This window comes from Lynx rufus, unplaced genomic scaffold, assembly GCF_022079265.1.
Source record: "Lynx rufus isolate CCGP_SWC_20201006 ecotype Redwood Valley unplaced genomic scaffold, mLynRuf1.p SCAF_2, whole genome shotgun sequence".
Lineage (NCBI taxonomy): Eukaryota > Metazoa > Chordata > Mammalia > Carnivora > Felidae > Lynx > Lynx rufus.
In genome coordinates, this window is record NW_025814834.1 from 198,292,372 (window position 1) to 198,319,568 (window position 27,197).

The 27,197-nt window shown below is 47.9% G+C and overlaps 2 protein-coding genes across 6 annotated transcripts in view; both read right to left on the reverse strand.

Annotated features, from left to right (window-relative positions):
- The window catches only part of KPNA6 (karyopherin subunit alpha 6), a 66,581-nt gene extending 61,194 nt beyond the window's left edge, over nt 1-5,387 (reverse strand). Inside the window, exon 1 of the mRNA XM_047082982.1 lies at nt 5,305-5,387. Within this exon, the coding sequence (XP_046938938.1) occupies nt 5,305-5,308 (4 nt within the window). The 5' untranslated portion in view covers nt 5,309-5,387. The remainder of the gene's footprint in view (nt 1-5,304) is intronic.
- A 2,847-nt stretch (nt 5,388-8,234) lies between these two features.
- On the reverse strand, nt 8,235-27,068 carry TMEM39B (transmembrane protein 39B). 5 transcript variants are annotated; one of them, XM_047084810.1, is made up of 9 exons: nt 26,966-27,068; nt 25,175-25,301; nt 24,447-24,666; nt 23,753-23,836; nt 23,279-23,433; nt 15,624-15,960; nt 14,499-14,686; nt 10,110-10,230; nt 8,235-8,693 (listed from the first exon to the last, which is right to left on the reverse strand). In XM_047084810.1, exons 1-9 carry the CDS (start codon nt 26,967-26,969, stop codon nt 8,451-8,453), a joined length of 1,479 nt encoding a protein of 492 aa, XP_046940766.1. In that variant the 5' UTR covers nt 26,970-27,068; the 3' UTR covers nt 8,235-8,450. The 5 variants fall into 5 exon arrangements, with proteins under 5 accessions (XP_046940766.1, XP_046940770.1, XP_046940767.1 ...); XM_047084814.1 differs by lacking the exon at nt 26,966-27,068 and adding an exon at nt 26,675-26,753; XM_047084811.1 differs by lacking the exons at nt 25,175-25,301; nt 26,966-27,068 and adding an exon at nt 23,990-24,034 and having other exon boundaries at nt 24,447-24,513.
- Nucleotides 27,069-27,197: the final 129 nt, after the last annotated feature.

The following is a 27,197-nucleotide window of genomic DNA, read 5'->3' on the forward strand; positions in this document are numbered from 1 at the left end:
GCGACGCTGCTGCAGAAGAATTACAGCAGTGGTACAGTAGGCTACGGAAAAGTTCTGGAGGGCTTCTAAATTAATATCTTTACAATTTACACTATTTGCTTACATCTAATATTTCACAAATCTTCATTAATTTTAATAAATACTGTTATCCATATTTTCACTTTGATGAGCCTGCGACTCAGTAAGGTTAAAGAGCACAGAATATTCTTTGTGGGTCTATGCTGTGAGAAAAACCTACACAAAGCAATTTAGAGGAGACCTCAGTAACACAATCACATAGTCTTCAACTGCCAATATGGAAATGGAGAAAAGAGTGAGGAACCAAAGATGGATAGATGCCCTAGTGTCTGGGCCAGTGGTCCTACCATTACCATTAACAAAAATGCAGGAAAAGCAGGTCAGGAAAGGGGAGTGAGCTTGATGCTTGTGGGACACTTAGGTGGTGACTGATGGTTCAGTGCCATTTCTGCAAGTAGCTGTTACAAATGGTGGGGTGGGTGCACAAGGTTGGAGAGAAACTAAAAGAAGTATGGGCTAAGTTACTTCCTGACCTGGAAGTGTTACCAGGAAGGTTTTGTTACCTGCAGCCAAAAACAAACAAGAATTGGCCTTCAGTATCCTAGTTAAACCAAGAGATAAGACAGTTCCAAAGTTGCCTAATTCAGTAGCTTAAAAACATCAGATTCTTCCCATCTTCTCTATTCTCACTCTTCAAGCTGCCTGCTCTTATTTATAAATTCTGCCTCATCACCCCAGCATTACTAATGGCAATTTCAGAGTCAGAAAAGGGCTCTTTCCTTTTTAGAGGCAGAACATAGCCCTTAATTGCCATATGTTGGTTAGAACCATACAACTTAAGTGGTTCTACTTATTAGCTCTGACCTTGCACAAGTTACTGAACTTCTCTGTGCTTGTTTCATCAACTAAAACATGATAATCTGAGACGGAAAGGAGTTAATATTATAGTACTTAGTGCCTAGCACATAGCAAGTTCTATTTAAGTGCTGGCTATTATTATAGCTTTTCCATCTCTCTTTTTTTTTTTTTTTTTTTGAGGCTCTCACACTTTGGTGATACTTGAGTTAAAATATATGCTGGCAAAAAATAAAATAAAACCTGGCAAAATTTTTTTTTCATTTTTTGAGAGAGAACGAGAGCATGTGAGTTGAGGAGAGGGGCAGAGGGAGAGAGAGAATCCAAAGCAGTCTCCACTCTCAGTGTGGAGCCCCTTGTAGAGCTCAATCCCAGGACCCTGGGATCATGACCTGGGCCAAAACAAAGAGTCAGATGCTCAATGGACTGAGCCACCCATGAGCCCCCTGGCAAATCTCTTTTATTTTATTTAAAAAAATTGGGGGTGGGCGCCTCGGTGGCTCAGTCAGTTAAGGGTCTGACTTCAGCTCAGGTCATGATCTCACCGTCCATGAGTTCAAGCCCCGTGCTGGGCTCTGTGCTGACAGCTCAGAGCTTAGAGCCTGCTTCAGATTCTGTGTCTCCTACTCTCTCTGCCCCTTCCCCACTCACACTCTTTCTCTCTCTCAAAAATAAAATAAAAACAGGGTTGCCTGGATAGTTCAGTCAGTTGTGTCAGACTTCAGCTCAGGTCATGATCTTGTGGTTCGTGAGTTTGAGCCCTGTGTTGGGCCCTGGGCTGACAGCTCACAACCTGGAGCCTGCATTGGATTCTGTGTCTTCCTCTCTCTCTGCTACTCCCCTGCTCACGCTCTGTCTCACTCTATCTCTTAAAAATAAATAAACATTAAAAGAAATAAAGGGGTGCCTGGGTGGCTCAGTTGGTTAAGCATCCAACTTCGGCTCAGGTCATGATCTCACAGTTTGTTGAGTTCGAGCCCTGCATTGGGCTCTATGCTCTCAGCCCAGAGCCTGGAGCCTGCTTTGGGTTGTGTCTCCCTCTCTCTCTGCCCCTTCCCCACTCATGCTTTGTCTCTCTTCCTCTCTCAAAAATAAACAAACATTAAAAATTTTAAAAAGGAAAGAAAAGAAAAGAAAAACATTAAAACATTAAAAAAATAAAAATGTTTAATGTTTATTTTTGAGAGCGAAAGAGAGCGTGTGTGCAATCACAGGAGGGGCAGAGAGAGTGAGGGAGACACAGAATCCGAAGCAGGCTCCAGGCTCTGAGCTATCAGCACAGGGCCCCATGCAGTGCTTGAACTCAAGAACCATGAAGTCATGATCTGAGCTAAAGTCAGACGTTTAATGGACTGAGCCACCCAGGCACCCCACTAACAAATCTCTTTTAAATAAAGAAAGCTTTTCCAGAAATCCCTCAGGCTTCCCTTCCTATCTAATTAGCCAGAGCTGTATCACATACCCAAGCCTAAATCAATCACTGCCTAGGGAGACAGAATTACAATGATTGGTTTATAGTTTATATTAATCAAGACCTATCCCTGGGGCTGGGGAGGGGCTGCCAGATTCCTGGTTAGCAAAATGGCAGGAGTAGCTGATAAAACAACCAGTGTCTGCCAAGACTTAGTCTTAAAAGACTGCGGTCTCTGCTAGGCAGGGTCAGAATAAGTAACTTCCAGAGCTGCAAGCATCACCCCCACAGGGCTCCTAATGGCAGTGAAAGTCACTACAAAAGTCTGTTAAAGCTAATAAAGTTTGGCACAGGACAAACAGTATAGGATACAGGCCAGGGCCTGAGTGGAGCACGTCTGACAGGCAGTGAAACACAGCAGGTTCTAGATTCATAGAGGTGTGGTGCAGGCTGTGTTAGTGTTCCAAGCACACAAAGGGCCTAGACCACCAGCCTTGGACAAGTCACCTAATCTTCTCAGAGCCTCAGTTTACTCACTTATAAATGGGGATAACCCAAACCACCTTGGATCCCATGTTAGGATTAAATGTATCCTTACACTAGTTTCACTCACATCATGTGTATAAAGACCAGCCAAAAACACACACACCAATAGCTGGACATGCTCCAAGACCAAGTGGGATAGGAGAGAGGTATCTGAAATGGAGTTAGAAAGAAAAAAGGAGGCCACCTGACTCTATACTAAAAAGCCCCTTCAGGACCTTGGTCAGGCTTTGTTGCTCCACATAAGAACTTTCATTTCAGGGGCGCCTGGGTGGCTCAGATGGTTGAGTGTCCGACTTCGGCTCAGGTCATGATCTCATGGTTTGGGAGTTCGAACCTTGTGTCGGGTTCTGTGCTGACAGCTCAAAACCTGGAGCCTGCTTCGGATTCTGTGTCTCCCTCTCTCTGCCTCCGCCCCACTCGTATTCTGTCTCTCTCTCAAAAATAAACAAAACATTAAAAAAAAGAAAAAAGAAAAAAATAACTTTCATTTCAAAGTCTACCAGAAAAGGACTAATTTTAGTTCACACCTTAACTCTTCTAAGAGGTTTATGTACAGCAAAATGAGTAAGAATCTCATGTCTGGCTTTGCTGCTTACTAGCTGTGTTATCTTCTCTAAGGTAGTTTCCCAATCTGTAAACTTATTTCACTGCGCTTAATAAACTAAACACTAGCTCCTTCCCTTTGAAGGAAGTGTTTCTAAAATTGAAGGCCGACAGAAATCTATAACATAAAAGTCCCCCAAATGTTTCACTTCATAAAGCTTCAGTTAGACAAACCTATCAGGCTTGACACTGGATTCTGAAAACCAGAGTGCTTAAGGGAAAGGAATGCTACTGCAGGTAGAAAAGAATCTGTTCTGATGCCTGCAGAGCCCTTACTAGGCTGTTTTCTAAACACTTGTTATCTTATTTAGTCTTCAAACATCTTGGTAACACTCTCTCCCCTCCTTCTAGAGATGAGGAAAGGAAGGATCAGAAGGGAAGAGAAATAACATTTACTGTGAACTGTGCTACATGCTTCCTATGCACACTGCTGCATTTGATATTTAAGTGACTTCTCTTAATATCTGATATTTAACTGATGAGAGCTAGAAAGTGGCAGGCAGGATTATAATCCCAGATCTGATTCTAAAGTCACTGCCTTGCAAAAATAAAAAAAAGTCATTGCCTTGTTCAAGGGAGTAATTTGTTTCTTCAGGATCTGGGATCTTACAAAACTAAATCCCAGAACCTCATTTAGCACTCCCTTCCACACACAACTGCTGGAGTTAGCAATCTACTTTGTAGTTTTTCAGTTTCTTCAGACTAAAGATTTCAAAGTGGGCACACCAGCACACAAAAACACCTTTACAACTTTGCCTAGGGTTAAAAGCTTTCTTCCCCCTTTTCCAGCCCAACCACTAGGGGGCCAAGCCATAAAGAACTGCAGCTATAACCTAGGGGTCTGGATCACCGGGGTAATAGCCACTAACTGTATGACCTTGGGTAAGTTACTTTACCTCTCTCTAAGCCTCAGTTTCCTTACCTGTAAAACAGGGGTAACAGTAGTAACTGGCTCACTAGCTTGTGCATATTAAGTAAAACGTAACATGTAAAGCAGTCAGAACAATACCCGCGCGTGGGAAGAGTTTAGCAAAATCAATCGAGTTTAACGCTTAAGAGGAAGTATCTCTTCACTGATGGTTCTGTCGCTAAGTCCAAAGACTTCGCCATCGTATTATCCCTGAGCACAGGCCTTGCCCGCCAGAGTCCCTTCAGAGAGAGCAACAGGTCGCTCCTTTTCTCCTAACCAGTGCCAGACCCACAAACCTGAAGTCCCGATCTACCACACATGGCCCCGAGGTCTCGGTCTGTGATTTTCTACTACCAGGCTGTCACTGAGTCCAACCGAACCACCCCATTTCCGCCCGCGGCTCGGGAAGTTCTGCCGGCCTTCAGCGGCCCAGGCTGCTTTCGGCATGGCTGCCCCTCGTTACGGGCCTGGAGCTAGCTCGCCTGGCGTTCCCTCACCAGAGGACTCTACTCGCGACGTAGGCAGGATTTCCCTCGAGTTCAGAGGAGCCCCGAATCTAGTCAAGATGCGCGTCGGTCAAACACACGCCTGGAAACGGCTCCCTGAGCGCCGCCCGGGCCTGCCGCCGGGCGCCCGTCCCCCCAGCCGCGGTCTCGGCGCAGGCCGAAGGGTCGGCCCCTTTCCAGCCCCTGGGAACGCGAGGGCTCCGGCCCAAGGCCACCACGTGGGGGCTCCAGGCGTGGCAAGGTGCTCCCGGAATCAGCCCCCAAAGACTGCTCCCGCAGGGGCCCTAGCCCGGCCCCAAACTGGCCTGAGCTGCTCTCCCGGCCTGGCTTCTCCCCTCACACCTATTTGGAGAGGCCTCACACATTTTCCGCAGACCGGAGACAGGCTCCCGCTAGGCCCCACGCCCCAGGAGTGTCTCAGCTCGAGTCCCCAATTGCCTGGTGTCCTTACTCACCCATCGCGGCTCCGCTCGCTCCTACTTGGCGGCGGCAGCAGCGGCAGCTTCAGCAGTAGCTTCAGCAGACAATATGGCGGATCTGCAGGACGGCAGCCCGAAACGGACAAACAACTTAACATTCAACCCCGGGAAGAAACGCGCTCTCCGCCCCCCAGCCTAGCTTACGGGGAGGAGCGCACTTAAAGAGACCGCAGCTACTGAAGGCGGGGAATAGGGATGGACTATAAAAGGAGTGGTGGAGGGAGATAACTAGGAGGGATACTAAAGAAAGTCAAGTGTGTTCAGGAATTCTGAGCTTTTTCTGCTCCTATTTCCTCTGTATAATGAAGCCTCCTCTCCTTGAAAAATTTTTTTTTCCCAGAAGCACATTCCTTCCTCTCCGTAGTTAAAGCCAATCATAGACCCTGAGCTGGATGTGAGTAAGGGATCACCTGGAGAGGGGGAAGAGATTTGCTTAAGGATATGGAGATAAGGAAATTAAGAAAGCAAAAGTAAACCAGATCATGACTTTATTGGGAGACAAATGGAAAAATAAGGAGACAGATGCAGGGCTTTCTAGCTGACCGTGGGATTTCATCCTCCCCCGCCCACCCCACCAGCAAGCTGAGGGCAGTGGTAGGTTCTGTACTGTTTATCATGGTATCTCCTCCAGCGCCTAGCCCAGTATCTGGCACATGGTATGTGCTCCATAAATAGTTTAGTGAATAAACAAACAAATGAACAGGCCTGAGACTTACACAAAGTGAGGGATATCATCTCCCTTTTTAGAGATGAGGAAATTGAGGCTGTGAGCGTTCACGTGCCTTTTGAATCATGGAATTTATGGCTGGTACACATCAGACCTCCCGTTTTGCATGACAGGCCAGCCCTCCTGTCCCCCACCTCAACAAACAGGGAAAGGCTACATCTTCAAGTTACTAGGCCCACAGGGAACTGTCTTTTGGAAGCAGAGTGAGGGACCTGGGTTTCCAAGTCCTGCCACAACGAATTGCCTCTTCTACATGTGTGCCTGGCTTGTGCCTGGGCCATTAAGGGAAATAACTCAAAAAGCCAATCCGGAACTCAGGGTCAGGAAAGGGAGCATTATCTTTCTCTTCCTACTTCCACTCCTCAAGGTCAGATCTCTTCATTTTCTCTTGGTCTATTTTGCCAGATCCTCACTGGTCTCTTGTGTCCAGATTCTCCCACTTGTGCCCACCATCTCCAAAATGCAGAGACCTTATGGGGCACCTGTGTAGCTCAGCTGGTTAAGTCTGTAACTCTTGATTTCGGCTCAGGTAACGATCTCGCCGTTCGTGGGATTGAGCCCTGTGTCAGGCTCCAGGCTGGCAGCGCAGAGCTTGCTTGGGATTCTCTCTTCCGCTCTCTCTGCCCTTACCCCACATGTGTGTGCATATGCGGCATGGGTACTTACAAAATAAACATTAAACAATCAGATTTAAATAAGCAGAGAATTTGTCAGATTGTTCCTCTGCTTAGTTACTTGTCTGCCCTTAGGTAATGCTCAAACATTTCAATCTGACACACAGGCTGGTCCTTATTCACTTCTTGGGCTTTCTCCACTAAGCCACCCAGGTTCCATTCATATTTGAGGAACCCCTTTCCCCAAGTATGCATTTTTTGTGCCTTTGCATATGCTGTTTCCCCTGCTTGGAATGCAATGCCCTCCCTTCCCACTTGACCATAGGGTGAACAAATTCACTTTCAAGATCTAGTTCAACTCTCCCCTCCCTAAAAAACCCTATTTTTCCAGACAGAGCCTGGGTACCTATCCTCTGCTCCCCAGTGCCCTGGACACACATTTTCCTCAGCACTCAGCACTCTGATTTGCTTACAAGGTATGTTTCTGTCTCCTGGTTGTCTAAGGTACACCCTCCTTTTTATCTGTCTCATGTTTACCTAGTATGATGCCTTCCTCAACAGACACCAAAAAGTTTTTGTTGCAATATTTGTCTCCCATACACCGCCACAGACTCATCTGCATATCCTGTGGCCAAAAAGGGCTCAGGAAACAGAGTAGACGAGTGGCTATGACTGTCCTTTTTTCCCAGTGTGAGCCCTCTAGCCTGTCCAGTAAGAGCCAGGTGGTCCTCCAAGCAGCTTTGTTTCCACTCTAGCGCTTGACCTTGCTTACACACCCTCCCTGGCCTAGAACCATTGGTCCACCCTGATCCATCTCCTGCAAAATTTTCCAGCTCCACCCCACCCCCACCCCTTGTTCCCTATCCTTCCTGCTCTAGGAACCATTCTGCTTACCTGCCCCAAATACACCAGAATGTTCCAAATCTTACATGTATTACATGTCTCCTTTACTCTGCTTGAAGTGACTTTCCCCCAGTTTGCCCACCTAGAAAGTGCCTGACAACTCAGACTGTCCCCTCCTTCAAGAAATTCTTAGAGCATTAAACATGCTCTCTCCTGTGCTGCTGTCCTGTAACTGTTAACACCCATCCCAGTGTAGTGTGACCTGTCTGTTTCTGTCTTGGCGTCCTGTCTACCATAGCACCTGACACAGAGCAGGGTCTCAGTGACTGCATGCTGAGAGAATCAGGACATCACATTTTGAGAGGATAGTGGTGTTGTCTTTTGGGAGGGTTTTTTGGCTGCTGTGTTACCTTCGGCAAGTCGCTATAGCTCTCTGAGCTTGTTATTCACCTATAGAATTAGAGTGACAGTACCTACCTCCTAGGGTTGACATAAAAGTTGGATTGAAACAAGGCTTATAATACACATGAGAGTAATGTCTGATACACAGCATTCAGCCAGCGGTAAACACCATGACTTCTGGTGTCTCATTTCCTCTCCACTGGAGAAGGCAGGACCCATAAGGACCCCAGAAGCCACACACAGGGCTTCCTGGCCCAGAATCCTAACCTCTGCTCTCTGCCTGACAGGCAAGAAGGGAAAGAAACACAGGACACACAGGCTTAATGGGAGTATAAAAATAGGACTTTTTTCCCCCCTCATAATCACATCAATTATCAAAGAAAGAAACAGTATGTAACAAAAATACAAAGCTCTGGTCAATTTTTTTTTGTCTGTTTTTGTGTTTTTTTGCTCCCTCACCCAACCCTCCCCAACAGCCCCTTCCCAGAGAGCTCCTGGCTGAAGCCTGGATGCTGTCCCTGGGGTCACCCTGGGGCTTAGGAGAACCGGTGGTCCAGGTCCCTCTGGGGGCTGGCCGAGTAGGAGTAGGCCTTGCCCAATACCAAGCGGTCCCGCAGCAGCTTGAAGAAGGCATAGTAGTTGCTGAAGAGGATGAGCGCCAGGGAGATCGTCTGGTGCCACTTTTCAGAGGACATTAAGGAGTACAGCTGGTAGACAATGACAGCACCCTCCAGCAGCAGAAGGATGTTGAGGATCCGCAGGGGTTTGCTGAAAAAGAACTGCCCAGGAAAGGGTAGACAGGGACTGGAAAGTATGTTCGAGAAACCTGCCTCCCGGATGGGGGTTTAGGGTGGGCCAGGGAAGGGGACAAGCTCTGGGGGCCCCATGCAGACTTGGATGGAGAGGAAGACTGTGAGGTTGGGCACGGACTTTGCCACCTCTCCACCTCTGCCTGTGGTGTTTCTTTTCCGGGAAGCTTTTCTTGAGAGGTTTCACTTACTCCCTCAAACCTTTTCTGGTCTATAATCGACACCTTTTTATATGTGATCCTCCTGGGTATAGTCAGGCCTGAACAAATTAGAATCTTACGACACAGGCATGGAAAGTCATCATAGACTCTACAGTCTGAGAAACCCACTTCTTCATGGGTAGCATCCTGATCTAGGCCAGAAGCTTCTAGGGCATGTGGCGACACCTCACTCTGACCTGGTATTTACAAAGGAAGACAGAGTGTGGGGACTCGAGAAAAATGTTCTCATCCATTCCAAAGTGCAATCAACGTCTTAGGGAATTTCAATTCTGCAGGGACCAAGGTACCTGACCTCAAGAGCTACTTAAAGGATGGGAAGAGAAGTGGCAGGGAATGGGAGTCCAAGAAACCAGCATGCCAGGCTCAGTTCTGAACCTGACAGGCTACAGGACCTTGGGCAAGTCCCTTTCCTGTCGGGGCCTCGGGTTGCTCTACCGTGAAGAGATGACACAGATCAATGATTCCTCAAACTGTGTTCCTTGGAACCCTGGGTTCTGAGGAGGTCTTTTAGGGGCTATAGCAGTGGTGAGTGGGAATTGAAGGGAGTCCCAACTCTTTCAAATAGAGTAGTGCCAGGAGGTCCTATATACCAGACTTCAGTCTATGACTGTGTTGGAAAAAAGGCTTTTGAGAGTAAAATAAGTAAATAAAATGGAGACCACTAGCCTCAATGATTTTGAGCAACCCTTTCCATAATGCTGAGTCCAGGAGTCATGACCATCAGATCCCAAGTTTCCGAGCAAGGCACCCTTGAACGAGTTAGACCCTCTGAGCCAATTTCAGTCTCGGAAAATGGGGAGAGCCGTGGTGTTTCTCTCACACACAGGTGAAGACTGCACGGAGGCTGCATGGCAACTGCTTACCACTGTGCCTGGCGCACCATATGGAATGGGGATAGTTCTTATTTTCGCCACTGAGAACCTCTTCTTTTATTGTATCATCCTCCCGCCTCCACCCGATGTTTTCAAGGATCAGCTACCAAGTGAGCTGCACTTATGAAGTCACCACTGGTATGGCTGTCCTTGTGCTGCACAGTGTGTAGTTTCCGCTGGATTTGGGAAATGCTGAAAATAGCTGTCTCTTGCTAGGACATCACCTTCCCGTCCGGGATCCTCCTGCTCTCCAGATCAGGCCCCACCCCTCCTTCCCAGGGGAGGAGACTCACGTGGAAGCGGAAGTGGGAGACGTCAGAGGGGATAGCCACGTTGTAGTGGCCCACTGCCTTGTAGACGTTCTTGCTGTGTTTCACCAGCACGCCCTGCGGCCACATGCATTCTTCCGTCCACCTGGAGGCACAGCCCAACAGTGCCCCTTATGCCCAGCTCACCCACAAAAGGGGGTACCAGAAGCCTGGGCCTGGCGTGATCACCAGGGCCCCCGACTCCCATTTCTATCATTTAGACACAGTGACTTTCCTTTTCTGGGTTTCAGCTGCCTCCTCTGTAAAATGGGGTAACAATCATGAGAAATTCACTGCACTGGGAGGCAGAGGGTCTAGGGTTGTCATTCATGTCTGAGAGACTGTCCAGAAAACCCTTTTCCCTCTTCGGGTGCATTTTCCTCACCTGCTCTTAACCTCTAGCCTCCAGCTGGTCTACTACACAGCTGCCCGAGTGGTCTTTGTAAAACACCAAGCTGAGCCTATTCTCTGCTCGAACCCCCTTAAGTGTTTTCAGTGCTCTCGGAGTCAAGTCCCCAAGGATGTGGTGTTGCCGCTGAGGCCCTTCCGTGACTCCCACCACACAGCCCAGGCACAAGCCATTCAGAACTGTCTCTAATTCCTCCAGCACAGCTTACTGTTTCATGTCTCTGCGCAAGTCTCTCCCTCCGACTGAACTGCACTTCCTGATGCCGTATCCTTCTGGCGAGCTCTTTCCAAACTCAGGATCCTCCAGAAAGCCTTCCTCAAACTCCCCACAGAGTTCATCATTCTTCAACTGCTCCCTGAATCTCCTGCTACTGGTCCACTTTCCCCAGTGTTTTATCACTTACGTATTTCCCTGTATTCCTCACTAATCTGGGAACCCTTGACGGAAGAGATGGTATACAATTCATCTCTACGACCTCAGGGCATGGCACAAGGCCTGGCACAGAGGGACTTCAATAAGCATGTGATTGAGATGGTGGGATCTTCCAATTCTTCCAGTGTTCTGCCAGATATCACAGGGACTCCCGGGGTCCTGGGCCAGAGGACAGAGAATTGCTGTCTACAAAAAACTCTATCTCATTCCTACCCTGTTGATTCATTCACTTAAAAACCAGTTATCAGGGCACCTGGGTGGCTCAGTTAGTTAAGTGTCTGACTCTTGATTTCAGTTCAGGTCAGGATCTCAGGGTTGTGAGAGCCAGCCCCGCATCAGGCTCCGTGCCAGGTATGGAGCCTGCTTGAGATGCTCTCTCTCCCTCTCCCTATGTCCCTTCCCTGCTTGCATGGTACTCTCTCTCAAAATAAACCAAACCAAAACAAAACAAAAAACAAAAAGAGGGGCACCTGGGTGGCTCAGCTGATTAAACGTCTGACTTCAGCTCAGGTCATGATCTCACGGCTTGTGGGTTTGAGCCCTGTGTCTGAGCCTGCTTCAGATTCTGCGTCTCCCTCTCTCTCTCTGCCCCCCCCCAGAAATAAAAAAATAAAACTTAAAAAAAAAGAAAACAAAAAAGAAAAACCAGCTATCACATTATACCTAATAACACAGATGAAACTCACAGGGATGTGCTGAATGAAAAAGAAACTGAACCCAAGATTTCATTTACATGAACTTGTAGAACAGCCAAAACTAACCTATGGTTAGTTTATTTATTAAAAAAAATCTTTTTTTTTTTTTTGAGAGAGAACACGAGCATGTGTACACGCATGAGTGAGGGAGAAGGACAGAGGGAGAGAGAGAATCTTTTTTTAAAATGTTTATTTATTTTTATTTTGAGAGAGAAAGTGTGTGCAGGGGAGGGGCAGAGAAAGAATCCCAAGCATGTGGGGCCTGATCTCACGAATCGTGAGATCATGACCTGAGCCAAAATCATGAGTTGGGACACTTAACCAACTGAGCCATCCAGGCACCCCGAGAGAGAGAGAGAGAGAGAATCTTTTTTTTTTGAGATTTATTTACTTTTGAAAGAGAGAATGCAAGCAGAGAAGGGACAGAGAAAGAGGAGGGCAGAAGATCCAAAGCGGGCTCTGTGCTGACAGCAGTGAGCCCGATTGGGGATTCGAACCCATGAGCCGTGAGATCATGACCTGAGCCGAAGTCAGATGCTCAACCAACTGAGCTATTCAGATGCCCCGAGAGAGAGAATCTTAAGCAGGCTACATGCTCAGCATGGAGCCCGATGTGGGGCTTGATCCCACGACTCTGGGATCATGACTTGAGCAGAAATCATGAGTCAGATGCTCAACCAACTGAGCTACTCAGGCACCCCCCTTATGGTTAGTTTTGAAGGAATGTAGAAAAATAGTTGTCTGGGTGGTGGTGGTGAGGGGGCGGTCATTGGCAAAAGCTAGGAGGAAATTTTCAGAGGCTGGAAATGTTCTACATCTTGATTCGATGTGGGCTACGTGGGTATATATGACTATCAAAACTCAAAGAATTATACACTTTAAGATCTATGCATTTCACTATATGTAAATTTTACCTTATAAAAAGACTAGACACGAACCACAAAAATTTACTGTGGCCCTATTATAAGCCAGGCACTCTGGGAGTGAGATGGCTGAGTACTTGACAGGCAAGGACCCTGACGACCGGGAGCTTTACTCCTGGAATAACAGCCAAGTAACTAAGCAAACACAGCAGAGTGTTAGGTGCAGTGATCATGATATTATGGGGCTGTGGGAACACAGGGGAGGGGCGCCAAACCCATCCTGGGTGGTGAGGAAAGTGTTCCTGGAGGAAAGCAAAGTGCTAAGGAATGCATAGGAATTAATCAGGAAGAGAATTGGAAAGGGTGTTCCAGGCAAAACAAGCATCATGTGCAAAACCCTGGATACACACATGCATATAGAATTTGAGGATCTGAAGCAGTTTGGTTTGGCTAAGGCAGAGTATGAGTGGAGGCATGGTAAGAGATGAGGTAGAAAAGGCTGACAGGACCCAGTGTAGCGGCTGGGAAGCCATGTGCAGGAGCCTGGGTCTTCTCTGTGGACCACGGTGAGCTACAGACAGGTACCTCCCTCATGTTCAGCTATATTCTTATTTTTCTCATTTTATATTTTTATTTTTTTATTGGGGGGGAGAGAGAGAGAGAGAGCGCGCATACACATAAGCAGGGGAGAGGGGCAGAGAGAAAGAGCATCTTAAGCACACTCCACAGTCTGCGTGGAGTCCAATGCTGGGTCCCATCCCATGACCCCACTAAGATCGTGACCTGAGCCAAAATCAAGAGTCAGACACTCAACTGAGGCCCCCAGGTGCCCCTTAGCTATATTCTATCTTTCTACTCCTCGCTCCCCTCAGAGGCTATGGTTAAGTCGAGCCCCCTTTGAGCCCATTTGGCAATCTTCATCCCCTTTCCTGGACCACCTGGACAGAGCCTGGGAGGGTCCCTAACTAGCATTGACAGCCAACGTCAGGAAGCTTGGCTTCTGCGGCCTTCCTTTGCATCTCTGCTTCTTGGTGGGCCTACCCCTACAAATCTGTCTGGGGGCCTCTTCTCTGCCACACCTTGTGCTCGGCCCACGGCTCAGATAAGATTCAGGTGGGCCCAGCCTGAAGGAGCTTCCGGTCTACTGGGGGAAAGCAGGCAGGAAAATTAGGGTAACCTGGGCGAAAAGTACTGCGGTAAAGGCACCATGAAGGACGAGCCAGGCTGAGGGGAGGCCGGCCCAGCACCTCAGGGCTCCTGAGCAGGTGACTTCTGCCTCTGCAGGGCCGTCCTGCAGCTGGGCTTCTTTCGGCCCATCATCCTAACAATTTGTGTACGGCTGTCACCCCCACCAGACTGTGAACTCCTCAAGGACCTTGTCTCAGTCATTTCCTCCCTGTGGCTCTGCTTCCCTGGCCAGGGCTCACCATAACCACGGTCAGGGCTAACACAGCACATATCCTCTGACCAGACAGATGGAATGGGTTCCTTCACTGTTCAAAACCCCCCCAGTCCCCCTCTGCCTGTAGGTCAAAGTCTAAGCTCCTCTGTCCAATACATAGCACCAGGCTGGTTATGGCTTCGGTAGAGGTAAATGCCTGCTGGAAAGGAGGTGACCTAATGATTGAATGGATGAGTGAGCAAGGGACAGAAGGAGAGAAGCAATGGATGAATGCAAGAGCATATTGGTCAACGAGCTGGATAAAGAACAGTCAGCGAATGAGAAAGTCAACGAGTCTGTGAATTTACTGCCTGGCCTCCTCACATCTCCAGCACACCGCAAGTTACCTAAGGACAGAGGACATGTCTGCCTTGGGTCCTGCGATACCCTCCTCTGGCCACAAGGCCCAGCACACCAGATGTGCTCAACAACCACCTGCTGACTGAATGAATGAGTTGGTGATGGAGGAGGGGACTAACTCCAGACACTGACCAGGAGGGCCGGGGTTGGGCAGAGAAGGGCAGGGCGACTCACGGGTGCTGCAGCACGTTGGAGCACAGCGCTGGGTCCACCTTCTGCCAGCAGCCCAGGTGGGCAGCGGCCTTATGCAGTAGGTCACAGTAGCTGGCAGGCAGCAGGTGCTGCATGAGGATGACTGAGGTGCTGATGGACACCAGGAGGAAGAGCTCACAGGACCAGCGCTTGTCATAATAATGCGTGTTCTGGGGGCAGGGGGTGGTGGGTTAAGGCCTGGGATGTCCATAATGGCCTCCCTCCCTCCCCCTTCCCTGATTCTGTCTGCCTCGGAAACCAGGACAGCCCTCAGTGGGGGCCTGAGACCAAGGATCAAATACCTAACGAAGAAGGCTTAATCATGGGCTTAGACCCTGTGCCCACTACTCAGTTCTCCACAAGCTCCTCTTACATAAAAACTGTTCCCGCTGCCTACGACTCTGAGCCAGAGCATAGACTCCGGGGTCCAACAGACATCAGTTCAAATCTTGACTCTGCTGCTTTATTAACTATGTGATGCTGGGCAAACCATTTCACTTCTCTGTGTTCTAGCTGCCTCATCTGTTAAATGAGGATAAGAATAGCTACCAACCACCTATGAGAGGCGTTAGGGGGATTATCACACTCCTGAAAGCTCTAGCACATTGTAGGTGTTCAAGAAATATTATGTCCTCTCAGCCTCAAATCATTCAGCGCAGTCTACCCCTGGAGAAATGTTTCCAGCCTACTGTCAGCTGGGGAGGTACCTTCCCAGAAGGCCAGACGAGCAAGAGAGAAGGCACAGGCTTTTGGAGTCATTCAGGTCTGGATGAATCCTGGCTTTCCTACTTACTGATGAAGCTGGACATTGTGACATGCCTGTGCCAAAACAGCCACAGTGAAATACAACATCACTGCTTTTTGTTATCAATCAAGTATTATGAACAGCAATATCATGTCCCAATCATTGGCTGGGTGACCTTGCGCAGGCCACTCCCTTTCAGGGAGCCTTGTGCTCTCTACTCTAAAATCGAGGTAGCGGTCACTCTAGCCCTCAAGAGAACAGATGGGAATCTTGTCAAAAACGGTCCAGTTATTTATGCAAGGGGGAGGGCTCCTGCGGGGCAGCTCCCCTCCCACCCCCACCCCACGGGCTGAGCTACGTACCTTCACAAACCAGACAGGCACAAAGGCCACGTAATAGGCACTCAGCATGGAGCTGACCAGCACTTCCTTCATGCGCCAGTTGAAGTCCATCTTGAGGAATTCTACCTCGCTGCGGATGAGGCTGGGGGACAGGCAGCAGGCGTGGGTGGGCATGGCATCTGGGCCGTACAGCTGCCGCGTGTGCTGCTTCCACGTCTCCCGCAGCGTCAGCAGGTAGTCTCGGCTCCGTGCCAGGCCACTGACCGCCTCCCGGGGACCCACAGAGGCCATGTGGCTGAAGAGGTTTGTCTTGCGCAGGTCACAGTTCAGCTGCAGGAACGGAATGTACATCCCAAACCTGCTGGGGAAGACAGTGGTGAGGGTAGGCCTGCCCATGGGCCACGATCCCAATCTTTACCCACGGAGGGAATCTTCTTTCCTCCCTGGGCCTTAGCTCTCCCGGCTGCTCAGAGGAGAGAATTTACCCATCCTTCTATATAGCCATCCTCCGGTAAGACATTCAACACACGTATTAGCATTGAGTGCAGGCCAAGCACTGTGCCGAGCGTCGGGAACAAAGGAGGAAGTAGGAGACAAGGCCCTGCCTCACAGTCTATTGCTGACCAACGGTGATCCTAACAGCCCACATTCCTTAGGCACACTCCATGCTCTAGACACTGTACTAAGTGCCTCACACACGTTCTCTTCTTTTGTGTCTCCTGAGAACACTATGCATTAGGTATGGTTATTTTGTACCCTTTTGAGAAAGCTGTGGCTCAGAGAAGTGAAGCGGATTCCCAAAATTTACCCAATGATAAGGAAGCAATAGAGCTGGGATTCAAACTCAGAACTGTCTGGTACCAAAGACCAAGACGCATAATCAACAAATACTAAGAGTAATTCATTAGTTAAAAAAAAAGGTACAAGGGGTGCCTGGCTGGCTCAGTCGGTGGAGCATGCAGCGCTTGATCTCAGGGATGTGAGTTCGAGCCCCGCACTCAGCACAGAGCTTAAAGAAAACAAAACAAAACAAAACAAAACAAAACAAAACACGGACGCGGTACCCCAAGAGGTCTAAGTTGTTACGGCTGCATACATTAAAGGCAGCTTTTCAGCTTGTGGAGGAAAGCAGTTCAGGGACACTATTTACCATGTGCCTATTATGTGCCAAACACTGAAATGGGCCCTTGAACAGTACAAATCCCTTTCCCTGAGTAGTACCCTTAGGGTTGGTGCTACTCAGTGTGGGGTATTTTGAGTGTATGACTGGTATCTTTTGAGGAGAGAACTAGATAGACCTAAAGGCCAGGAGAGTAGATAATTATAGAAAGTAGCTAAGTGCCAGGGTGCCTGGCTGGCTCAGTTGGTAAAGCATGCAGCTCCTGATCTTGGGGTTGTGAGTTCAAGTACCACATTGGGCATAGAGATTACTTTAAGTATAAATAAATATGTAGGGGGAAAAAAGTAGCTAAGTTAGCCTAGCACGTGTCCATGGAACAGTGTAGTAGGTGCTATTTCGAGGCGTTCCTTTTTTCAGCTTGGGGCTTGTCAATTTCCCCAGGTCCTCAGACACAGCCCCAGAAACGTCCCTGGGCTGCCCCTACGAGTTAGGGCCAATGAGAATGCTACATTTTCTTCCCCAGAGTAGCGTTTTTCTTCCTTTTTCCTGATGTTCCAAGAAGGAATACATGAGTATCCTTGGGTAAGCAGTTGGCCTTTTTGGGTTTTTGCTTTCTGGTCTATAAAATGGGGATGCTAGGGGCGCCTGGGTGGCTCAGTCGGTTGGGCAGCTGACTTCGGCTCAGGTCATGATCTCGCAATCCGTGAGTTCGAGCCCCGCGTCAGGCTCTGTGCTGACAGCTCAGAGCCTGGAGCCTGTTTCAGATTCTGTGTCTCTCTCTCTCTGACCCTCCCCCGTTCATGCTTTGTCTCTCTCTGTCTCAAAAATAAATAAACGTTAAAAAAAATTTTTTTTTAAATGGGGATGCTACCATTCTCCCTGGTATAAGGTTAAGTAAGATTACTTTGAGAACTGTGGTCAGCAGCATAACCGTTAGGGTCAAACAGGCCAGGATTAAAATCCCAGCTCTGCTATTGACTAGCACTCTGATTTAGGGCAAGTTATTTCATCTCTATGAGCCTCAGTTTCCTTAATTTGCTTTAAATTACATAGCTTGTACTGATTCTCTACACTCAGGTATTACACCTAGTGTTTTCATAAATACCCTCTTTCAAACCTTGTAACAACACCCAGCATGGTGTTTGACCCAAAGTAGATCCATAACATTTTGCTTAGAAAAGAGAGACCAGGGATTCTGTCTTAGGATTTTGCTTAGAAAAGAGAGACAGAAAAGAAGACTGTAATGGGACTCCCAAAATATTCTTCAGGATACCCTGTGGGAACGAAGGAGTGGAGCACTGATAGGATCAGGGTGATACAAGGGATTCAGACTCAAATTTAAGGGCAACTACTCAAGAATCTCCCTGGTTTTGCCTCTAAGGAGGACTGCAGATACAATTACGTTATTTGGCAACAGCAAGTGACTGCTCCACGGGTCACAAGTTAGAAGCAGCTTCACTGCAAGATGGCTGATTCCCTCTCACCCTCTCCACTCAAGACGTGACCGTATAAAAGTAGGCAATAAATTCATATCAGCAAAAAGAATGGGAATGGGGTTATTGGTTCACAAGCGATTTTGACAAATTTAGAAAGCAGAGGGAAACATGTTGACAGAGGAGGAAGGAAGCCATCAATAGAGCCACGCTGTCCAACAGAAATATAATGAGAATTACGTATGTAATTTGAAATTTTCTGGTAGCCACTTTGAAAAAAATGAAATTAATGTTAATGCTCTACTTAACCCAATATATGCCAAATATTATCATTTCAACATGGCATCATTATTTACCAATGAGATTTTTACTTACTTTCTTTTTTTGCACTAAGCCTTCAGAATCTGATGCGTACTTCACACTTACAACAACACACTTCAATTCAAACTAACTTCTCTCAAATGTTCAATAATAACAGGTAGCTGGAAGCTGCTCAACTGGATGGCGTAGGTCTAGAATATGCTGCGAGGGCTGTACTGGGGGTAGGAGCTTATCTGCCCAGTGACCCAAGAGAGACTCTGGCTTGAAGCAGACACATCTGATAAAGGGTAGAAGTGAGCAGCAGGACTGAACAAATGGGATTAAACAAAGATCTGTATTTATTTATAAGAGTCAGTCCATTTATTCTCTTATTCACCTCACACAATCTACCCTGAAGGATTCTTCTGTAAAGAATGTGAATAAACTACCCTGGGGAGAACTGAGATCTCTAATGGGGGCATCCTAGGGTAACCCCCTCACCCTGGTTTCTGGCCAATGGGGGCGCACAACTCACTTATCCTAAAGCAAAGTCTGCCAGTCTGTGTGTCCTGCTCTTATAGTTAGAATCCCTGGCCAAAGCTCCCACTCATATATACAATGGCAGAGGGAGAGGAAGTGTGCTCCAACCTACTCAGTCCTTCATTTGTAAGTGTAAAGAGACAACTGAAGAAACTAACGATGCTTAGAAACCTAGCAGCAGGAAACGAAAGATCGACCCCAGTGGAAAGACAAAATTGAGGGTACATGAGAGATTTTATTTATTTATTTATTTTTTTTTAAACTTTTTTTTTCAACGTTTATTTATTTTTGGGACAGAGAGAGACAGAGCATGAACGGGCGAGGGGCAGAGAGAGAGGGAGACACAGAATCGGAAACAGGCTCCAGGCTCTGAGCCATCAGCCCAGAGCCTGACGCGGGGCTCGAACTCACGGACCGCGAGATCGTGACCTGGCTGAAGTCGGACGCTTAACCGACTGCGCCACCCAGGCGCCCCCATGAGAGATTTTTAAAACAAGAACAGAATGCTATGAGAAAAGGACAATCAGAAAACAAGAAAGAGGTCTGAGAGATAAAAAATTTGACTGCTGAAAAACTCAATAAAAAAGCTGGAAGATAAAGTTGAGAAAATCTCCCTAAAGGCAAAGTAAAAAAAGAGAGAGAGGAGAAAGAGGGGGGAGAGAGACAGAGAGGAAGAAAGACGGGGATGGGGGGGTGGAGAAAGGGAGAGCGATGAAAAATATGAGGGAAAATATAAGAGAAACAGATGATCACTCTATGAGGTCTACCACCTTAAGGACAGAAGTCCTAGACAAAATAGAAAAAATGGAAGGGAAAATATTATCAAAGAAATAATAGGAGAAAATTTCCCTGATCTGAAGAAATAGCCAAATCTCCAGGTTAAAAAGTCCTAGAGTACGGATACGATGACTGATGAAAGTCCCACACCAGACACCTCCTTATAAAATTTCAACTAATCAAAAGACAAACAGGCTACCTCTAAAAGCTTTTAGAAAGGAAAAAACAAGTCATCTACAAAGGAACTGGAATCAAACTGGCATCAGACTTCTCACTGGATGCTAGAGACAATGGAATAGTATCTTCAGACTTCTGGGAGAATATGAATTTGAACTTAGCAATCTACATTTAGCTGAACTATCAATCAAGTATGAAGGCAGAATAAAGACATTTTTAGACATGCAAGGCCTCTAAATGTATATACCTCCCACACCCATTGTTAAGGAAATTACCTGATAACGCGCTCCAGCAAAATAAGGGAGAAAACCAAGAAAGAAGGCATGGGATCCAGGAAACAGTGGATCCAACCCAGGAGGGCAGCGAAGGGAAGTCCCAGGCTGAGAGCTGTACAGCAGGCCTAAAGAGCAACCACTCCAGACTGGAGCAGGAGGATGGAAGGCTCCAGGAAGGATGTCTTTAGGGGGAAAAATGGACTCCAGGCAACAGGTAGCATGATTGAGAGGCTGGATAAACTTGAGGATATGTTGAAGGCCCATCACTCTTTTGTCAACAAGAAAAAAGAAAGGCAATTAGAACTCCAAGGAAAAAAAAAGAGCCTGTATTAGAAAGTTACAATCTAAATACGAAGCAAACTAAAATGTGGCATGATTTTAAGCAATTGATGGAATGTAAGAAAAGAGAAACCATTTGACTTTGACATGAAGAACTTTCTTTTTTTAAGAGGTCCAAGATTATAACTCAGTAACCACAGAGAAGGAACGTTATCTATGCACACTACTTGGTCCTGAAGTGAATGGTATTTTCATATTCATAATAACATCAAGGCTACTTATTGCTTTTTAGCTTTTAGAATTAACCTTAAACAAAGAATGGAAGACTTAAATGTGGTTATATAGGAGAATGTGAATGTCAAACTTAACAACATAAGAGTATAGCTGCCAGGAAGTGAGAGGAGGAAGAGGGGAGGAAAAGTGGAAGGGTAGAGTTCTTAACATTATTGTCTACATTAAAGGGATTAAGATACTATTGTTGATGAGATAAAAAATACAGGCATAGTGATATTATTGGAAAAGATAATCAATAGAAAAATAAAAATAGTAAGTTATCAAATACTGGGAATAGTATGGATGGAAGGGTGAATTAAGTAAATCTTCACCTGTCATTGAAGGGAATCAATGTATGTATTTGTGTGTATGGTGTGCTTGTATATGCATAAAACATTTATTTCCAGGATATACAAGAAACCAGAAATGGTGGTGGTTACCTCTTGGAAGGGAAACTGGGTAGCTAAGAGACAGGAGCCAAAGAGAGACTTCTTCATTCTATATTCTTATACATTTTTACACACATTTATACATTTTGAATTTTACTATGTAAACCTATTATCCAGCTATAAAATCAATGATAAATTTTTGAAAGGAATAAAGGCACAAAGATACTAGAATTATGGAGGTAACTCAAAAAACACTGAAAGTCAGAAACAGTGAGAGAGATCGCTTTGGAGAAGTGGGACTAAAAAGTTAGTAAGTAGGGCGCCTGGGGGGCTCGTCAGTTAAATGTGTCTGACTCTTGATTTCAGCTCAACTCATGATCTCATGGTACAGGAGTTCAAGTCCCGCATCGGGCTCCGTGCTGACAGTGCACAGCCTGCTTGGGATTCTCTCTCTCCCTCTTTCTCTGCCCCTCTTCCGCTCGTGCTCATTCTCTCGAAATGAATACACTTAAAAAATAAATAAATAAAAAGCGAAAAAGTGGGGTTGGAGGCTGTTGTTCATCATAAGCTTTTTAGTACTACTGGACTGATTTGTTAGGCTATGTATGTCTTATGTTAATAAAAAGTTAAACATTAAATAATAATAAAAAAAAAAGGCAAAGTATGAATACTAAATGATACCTGTACCCAAAGAGAATGGATTCACTGGATAGCAACCAGAAAGTGAGAAAATTAAGGCGACTATTGACGGCTCTAACTATTTGTTATCATCTATCAAAAATGTACTGCACCTTTCAGTACAGTCATTCTACTTCTTGGAACCTGTTGACAGAAATATTGGACAAGTGGGCAAAGATGTATGCAAAAGAATGTTCCCTACCTCACGGTCTCCAATAGGGAAAGCTAGGAACACCTCAAAAGAGCACCAATAGAAGACAAATACAACTGTGAAAAATCTACACAATGGAATACTATAGGCTATTTAAAAAAATGAGGCAAACCTGTATGTATCGCCATGGAAAAATACCAAGTTATATGATGATACAAAAAAATGCAGTAAATTGTACAATATCATGCATAGTTTAATTCCTTTTTTGTTAATAAAAAAAAAAGTATACGTGTGTATGCTCGGACAGAAAAATTTGGAAGGATATGCTGCAAATAATGGTTTTCTGGAGGACTGGTGTTATATAGGACTTTCATTTTCTACATTAAAAGCTTCTGTAAAGTTTAATGTTTTTATATGACACATGTGTCACTCTTATAATTTAACACTAGTTATAACTGAAACAAGTGTGATGGGGCTCCTCCCATGACAGTGCCCTTTTGGTCATGCAAGGTACAGAGGGAGGAGTATCCCGCTCTGAAGCTTCCTGGGACACAGAAATGGCCCAGCCTGAGGAAGTTCATGAACCAGAAAGCCCAGGGGTTGGGAAATGATTGTAAATGCCCAGGCAGCCAGGAGCCTGCCCCAAGAACAGCCAGCGTGGACATCTTGCCAAAGCTCTCCCCGCTTCTAGGTCAGAAGGGGGAAGTCCTGGGCTCTTTCCAGACAGTCTTTCCATCCTCAATAATCTGGGCTCTGGTGAGATGGAGTGAGTGAGCAAAACAAACACAAAGACTGACATACACGCATAGACGTGTAGATATGCACACACACTTCATGCATAGACACCCACACAGAGAGAGACATGCACACACGCAGGTGCTCGCATGCACACAGACCTGGGGGAGGCACCGAGAGATTACATAAACATTAACATACAAAAAAAGACAGAGAAAGAACCAGAGAGAGAAGAAAGAGAGAGGGAGACAAAGCCCATGCACCCCTATCAGGAACTGTTCCTTTGGCATATACACTCAGATCTGAGTCCCATTCTGACCTCCCCCTTGGTGGCACCTTGGGTAAATTAGGCCTGCTGTCTCAGTTTCTGCTCCTGCAAAAACCTAATCACCTTAGTCTCAGGGGGATGTTCTCAGACAACGTGAGAGGATATCGCTGCTGCCCTGCCATGAGTCTTCCAGGTATGGGGGCCTGCTGACCCAGCCACACTCAGGGCAGAGGTCAGGAGCCAGGTGCTAGGCAGTGAGGGGTGGAGTGAGGGGTACTCACGGATAGCAGAGGAACAGGAGGTTCAGGAAGGAGTAGGTCCTGAAGAGGTGGATGAGGGAGCGGCACAGACTCCAGCCTGTTGCCGTGAGAACGGTGAAGCGGGTGAGGAACAGCAGGATGGAGCGAAAGAGGGAGACCTTCCCCCTCTGAGAAGCCTGGGTCGGGGCGAGATAGGACAGGATGGGGCCTTGGATAGGCCACGGGGACTGTGCCCAAATCCCACCCAGCGTGACCTGTGATCCCACCCAGGGAACCATGGGGCAGCAGGCCGGACAGAACCTGGCAAGGTGAATGCTTTTCCTTGGCGCCCAGGAAACTCCAAGAGGAAGGGGATGTGAGTAATGTTCTTCAACCAAGTTCAAAGGGAGCCCCAAGGAAAATGCCTTGGGCTTGAAGGGCTAGGCGTGTTTCCTTGGTACCCCCAGGGGAAAGGCGAGTCCCCAAGTCCCCGGTCATCCTCTAGGACCCAATCACCTCCTTCACGATGGACCCAATGAAGCGGCGGCCCAGAACGATGGTGGTCACCATCAGCAAGTTGAAGTCGATCAGGTGGAAATTCTGTCAGGGGGCAGAGGCTGGGGGTCACGTGGGCCCCCTGCCCATATACGGGCTTTTTTCAAACCCACCCCCCCCCGCCCGGTCCTTTCCACAGGGACTATCCCCACTCTCCGACCTTCACAAGTCTCTAGCTGAGTCAGGCCAGGAAATTACCTAGAGGAGTAGAACAGGACCCAGAGGAGGGAAGTGGGACAGTCCCTGGAGATAAGAGAGTGGTGTGTGAGCCCTGTTGCTCTGATCACCCATGCTCCGGTCCCTGAACCTCTCTTTCTACACGGAGATCTTTTCACTCCTTAAAATACCCAGGTATGCCTGTGGCTCTTCTCCCCCACAGGACTTAAGATTCTGCCTTCCTTTGGGCAAAATCTATCCGATTTATCTCCACTACCTTTGAACCGCCTAATGCAGTACTGAGCAATTCGGGTGAGTGTTCAGGAATCATTCATTTTCTGTTCCTTCTACATGTTCTATGCCCGGCATGAGGCCAAATGTACAGGGCTCTCACTCGGTAAGCTGTGTTAAACTGAAGCCAAACGTCATACACACACACACACACACACACACACACACACACACACATGCACACAGCTGGTCCTAGCTGGGCACCTACCAGGGAGGTGTGGGATGGCGGGTGGGAAGGCGGATACCACCACACTGTCTTGTAGATGTTGATGTAGTGGACGAAGAGGGCTATGAGCTGGCAGAAGAAGAGCTGCAACTCAAACAGAATGCTGGCCTGGACTGGCAGCTCGGGGATCTTGCAGTGCTGTAGGGGCACGACCGTCTGGGTGGCCAGAGGGGGGCTGGAGAGGCCCGTCCCAGAACTGCTCCTGGGAGGTGGGGAGGGAAAAAACATCAGGAGCTGTCCTGAGAACCCCACCAAGAAGGGCTTCTGGGGCAAAGGATGGTGAGGTTGGGTCAGAAAAGCAGCACAAGGCAAACACGGAGTCCGAATCCTGCCTGTCAGACGAAGGAGCCGACAGAGACTTTTCCTATCCCTAATCTCATTCAGGCTTTCCAACATTCCCCAGGAAGGAAAGAATTATTAGATCTATTTTACAGATGAGGAGAAGGAGGCCCAATGAACGGAGACAACTTGTTGAAGCCACCAGAAAATCAGGAGCAGAACTGTAAGTGGAATCCTGTAACTGGGCTTACTATACTATGTCCCTCTGCATCTGCCCAAGTGACCACCACTCTGGGTCTTTTGCTGCTCACTGCACTCTAAGCCCCCGTCTGGGATCTGGGGTATCACATCCTAGAGCCCAGTGAGAGAGAGCTTTGTTCATATTGCCCCTGTGAGCCCACAGTGAGGGGCAAGACACAGAGGTGGTTTACCTGGTGCGGGAGCGGACACTGGTGACTGATGAACTGGAAGTATGGCCCCCACCAGAGCCCCCTGACGATCCTGGCTCACACAGTGGATTTCGACAGTAAGATGTCCTGTTGGGACCTCTTCGTCCTCCTGTGGGACTCAACATAAAATAGATCCTCAAGCCGGAGGGCATAGATCAAGGATAACAGCAATGATACTGGCTACCAGTTACCTGGTGTCTCGTTTTATCATTTAATCACAGAGACCTCTGATCTGGCCCCTGCCTACTGCTTCAACCTCATCTCCCATTCCCTGCCTGGCCTCCAAGCTTCGGCCATCCTGTCCTTTCTCTCCTTAAGCAAATCAAACTTGTTGCTACCTCTTATATTGCTGTATCATGTCTGGAGAGCCCTCCCCTGACTGCCATTTTTTAAGCATCGGCCCCCATAACCCTCTTATTTCTACTTTTTTCACAATTCAGTCTTAGAATTTATCTTATTCACTTGTTAACATATGTATTGTCTTTCTCACTAGAGCAGAAAGTCAGTGAGGTCATTAACCTTAGCTGTCTTTTTCACTGTGTATTCCCTCCCCCTACCACAGAGGCCAGCATAAAGTTAAGTGCTCTATAAGTCTGTCTTGATGAGTGGCTGAACCCAGCAAAATAGGTTTCCCACAGATTAGGAAACTGAGTTTACACTGTGTCACGGGTAATTTGTGGGTCTGAGGCTTGAGCTCTTAGCTCTGGCATACGCTGTCCTGTTCAGATACTATAAGCCTCTCTAGGCTTTTGATTCTGGGCACCCTTGAGGTCTTCTTCTCAAGAGCCCAAGATCCAGCTCAGTAGCCATCCTGGGGTTTCATGGTCAGGACCAGGACCTGAGCACAGGGTCAAGGATGTGGGTTCTGGGAGAATGCTGTGGTTGTGGACCCAAACCCTATTTCTCTAAGCTTGTCAGTGTAGCCCAAACTCCCAGGCACCATCCTGCACAAAAGCCCTGCACAAAGGTCCTAAGCACCACCCCAGTCCTAATCAAAATTACAGCCCTGTTCAAACCACCTCATGGCAACAGAGCCTGCACTCGCCTAGCTTCCCAGCTCGGAAGGTTTTCTCACACGTGTCTCCAAAAAGTACTTGTCCAGCTCTGCCCCCAGTCAGCCTCCAACCCAGAAGCTCTGTTCATACACTAACTATCACACCTGGCTTAAAACATCCCACATATGCACCTTCAGTCCAAAAGCTCTGCCCACACCCACTCTCCTCTCTTTAGAAGCTCTACACCCACGTAAAGCCCCTAGGCCCAGAAGCCCCGCCTACACACAGTTGTCAGCCCAGAATACGCGCCCACAAGCCAATAAAAGCTCTCTTTGCCCAGAAGCGCGGCTCCAGAATGGGCTCCCTAGGTCCGGAAGGTCTTCTCGCCCCGCCGCCCCTCGTGCAAAGCCCGAAAACCCAGAAAGTTCGCCCCCGAACAAACGCCTAGAAGCCAGGAGCTCCGCCCCAGCAGTAAGGCCCCGCCTACCGCTACGCCCCGTCCCCGCTTCTAACCCAGGTGAGCGGGTCTTCACCAAAGCCCAAGCCCCCATGGGCCCTCTCCCTTTTAGAAGCCCCGCCTACCGTGCCAATGCCCCGCCCCCATAACCGAGGCCCCACCCTGCAAAGCGACAGGAGGGGGCGGGGCCCCTCTGTGCCCCGCATCCCCTCCCCCTTCCCTCGCCGGGATCTTGTCCGCGTGGGGGAGCAATCAGCAGCTTGGCCATCCCGACCCCCACGTCTGCCCCTTCCCCGGCCGAGCCGGACCCGCTCCGCTCACCCATCTCCTCCCCCCGGCGCTCTCCGCTCCGCCGCCGCAGCTCCTGCGGGCAATATGTCGGAGGCGACGGCGGCCGGGAGAGGACTAACCGCCGCAGCCTAGTCCCCGGGTATCAGTCGCGCGCTCCCGCCTGGCCGCCAAATTTGCATACAAGGCGGGCTGGAAGCTGGGAACGCGCTTCTTAAAGGGGCCGCGCGGACAAAGGCGGTGCCTGCGCGCTCTCTTTGTCTCT

Bases quoted from the DNA above. Each gene is read 5' to 3' on its own strand.
- TMEM39B (XM_047084814.1), bottom strand. From the start codon at position 26,738: ATGGGGGCTTGGGCTTTGGTGAAGACCCGCTCACCTGGGTTAGAAGCG. The intron at 15,961-23,278 runs GTGAGTACCCCT...CTTCCCCAGCAG, and splicing joins CTCCTGTTCCTCTGCTATCC to GTTTGGGATGTACATTCCGT. The intron at 10,231-14,498 runs GTGAGTCGCCCT...CTGTGCCTCCAG, and splicing joins TCCAACGTGCTGCAGCACCC to GTGGACGGAAGAATGCATGT.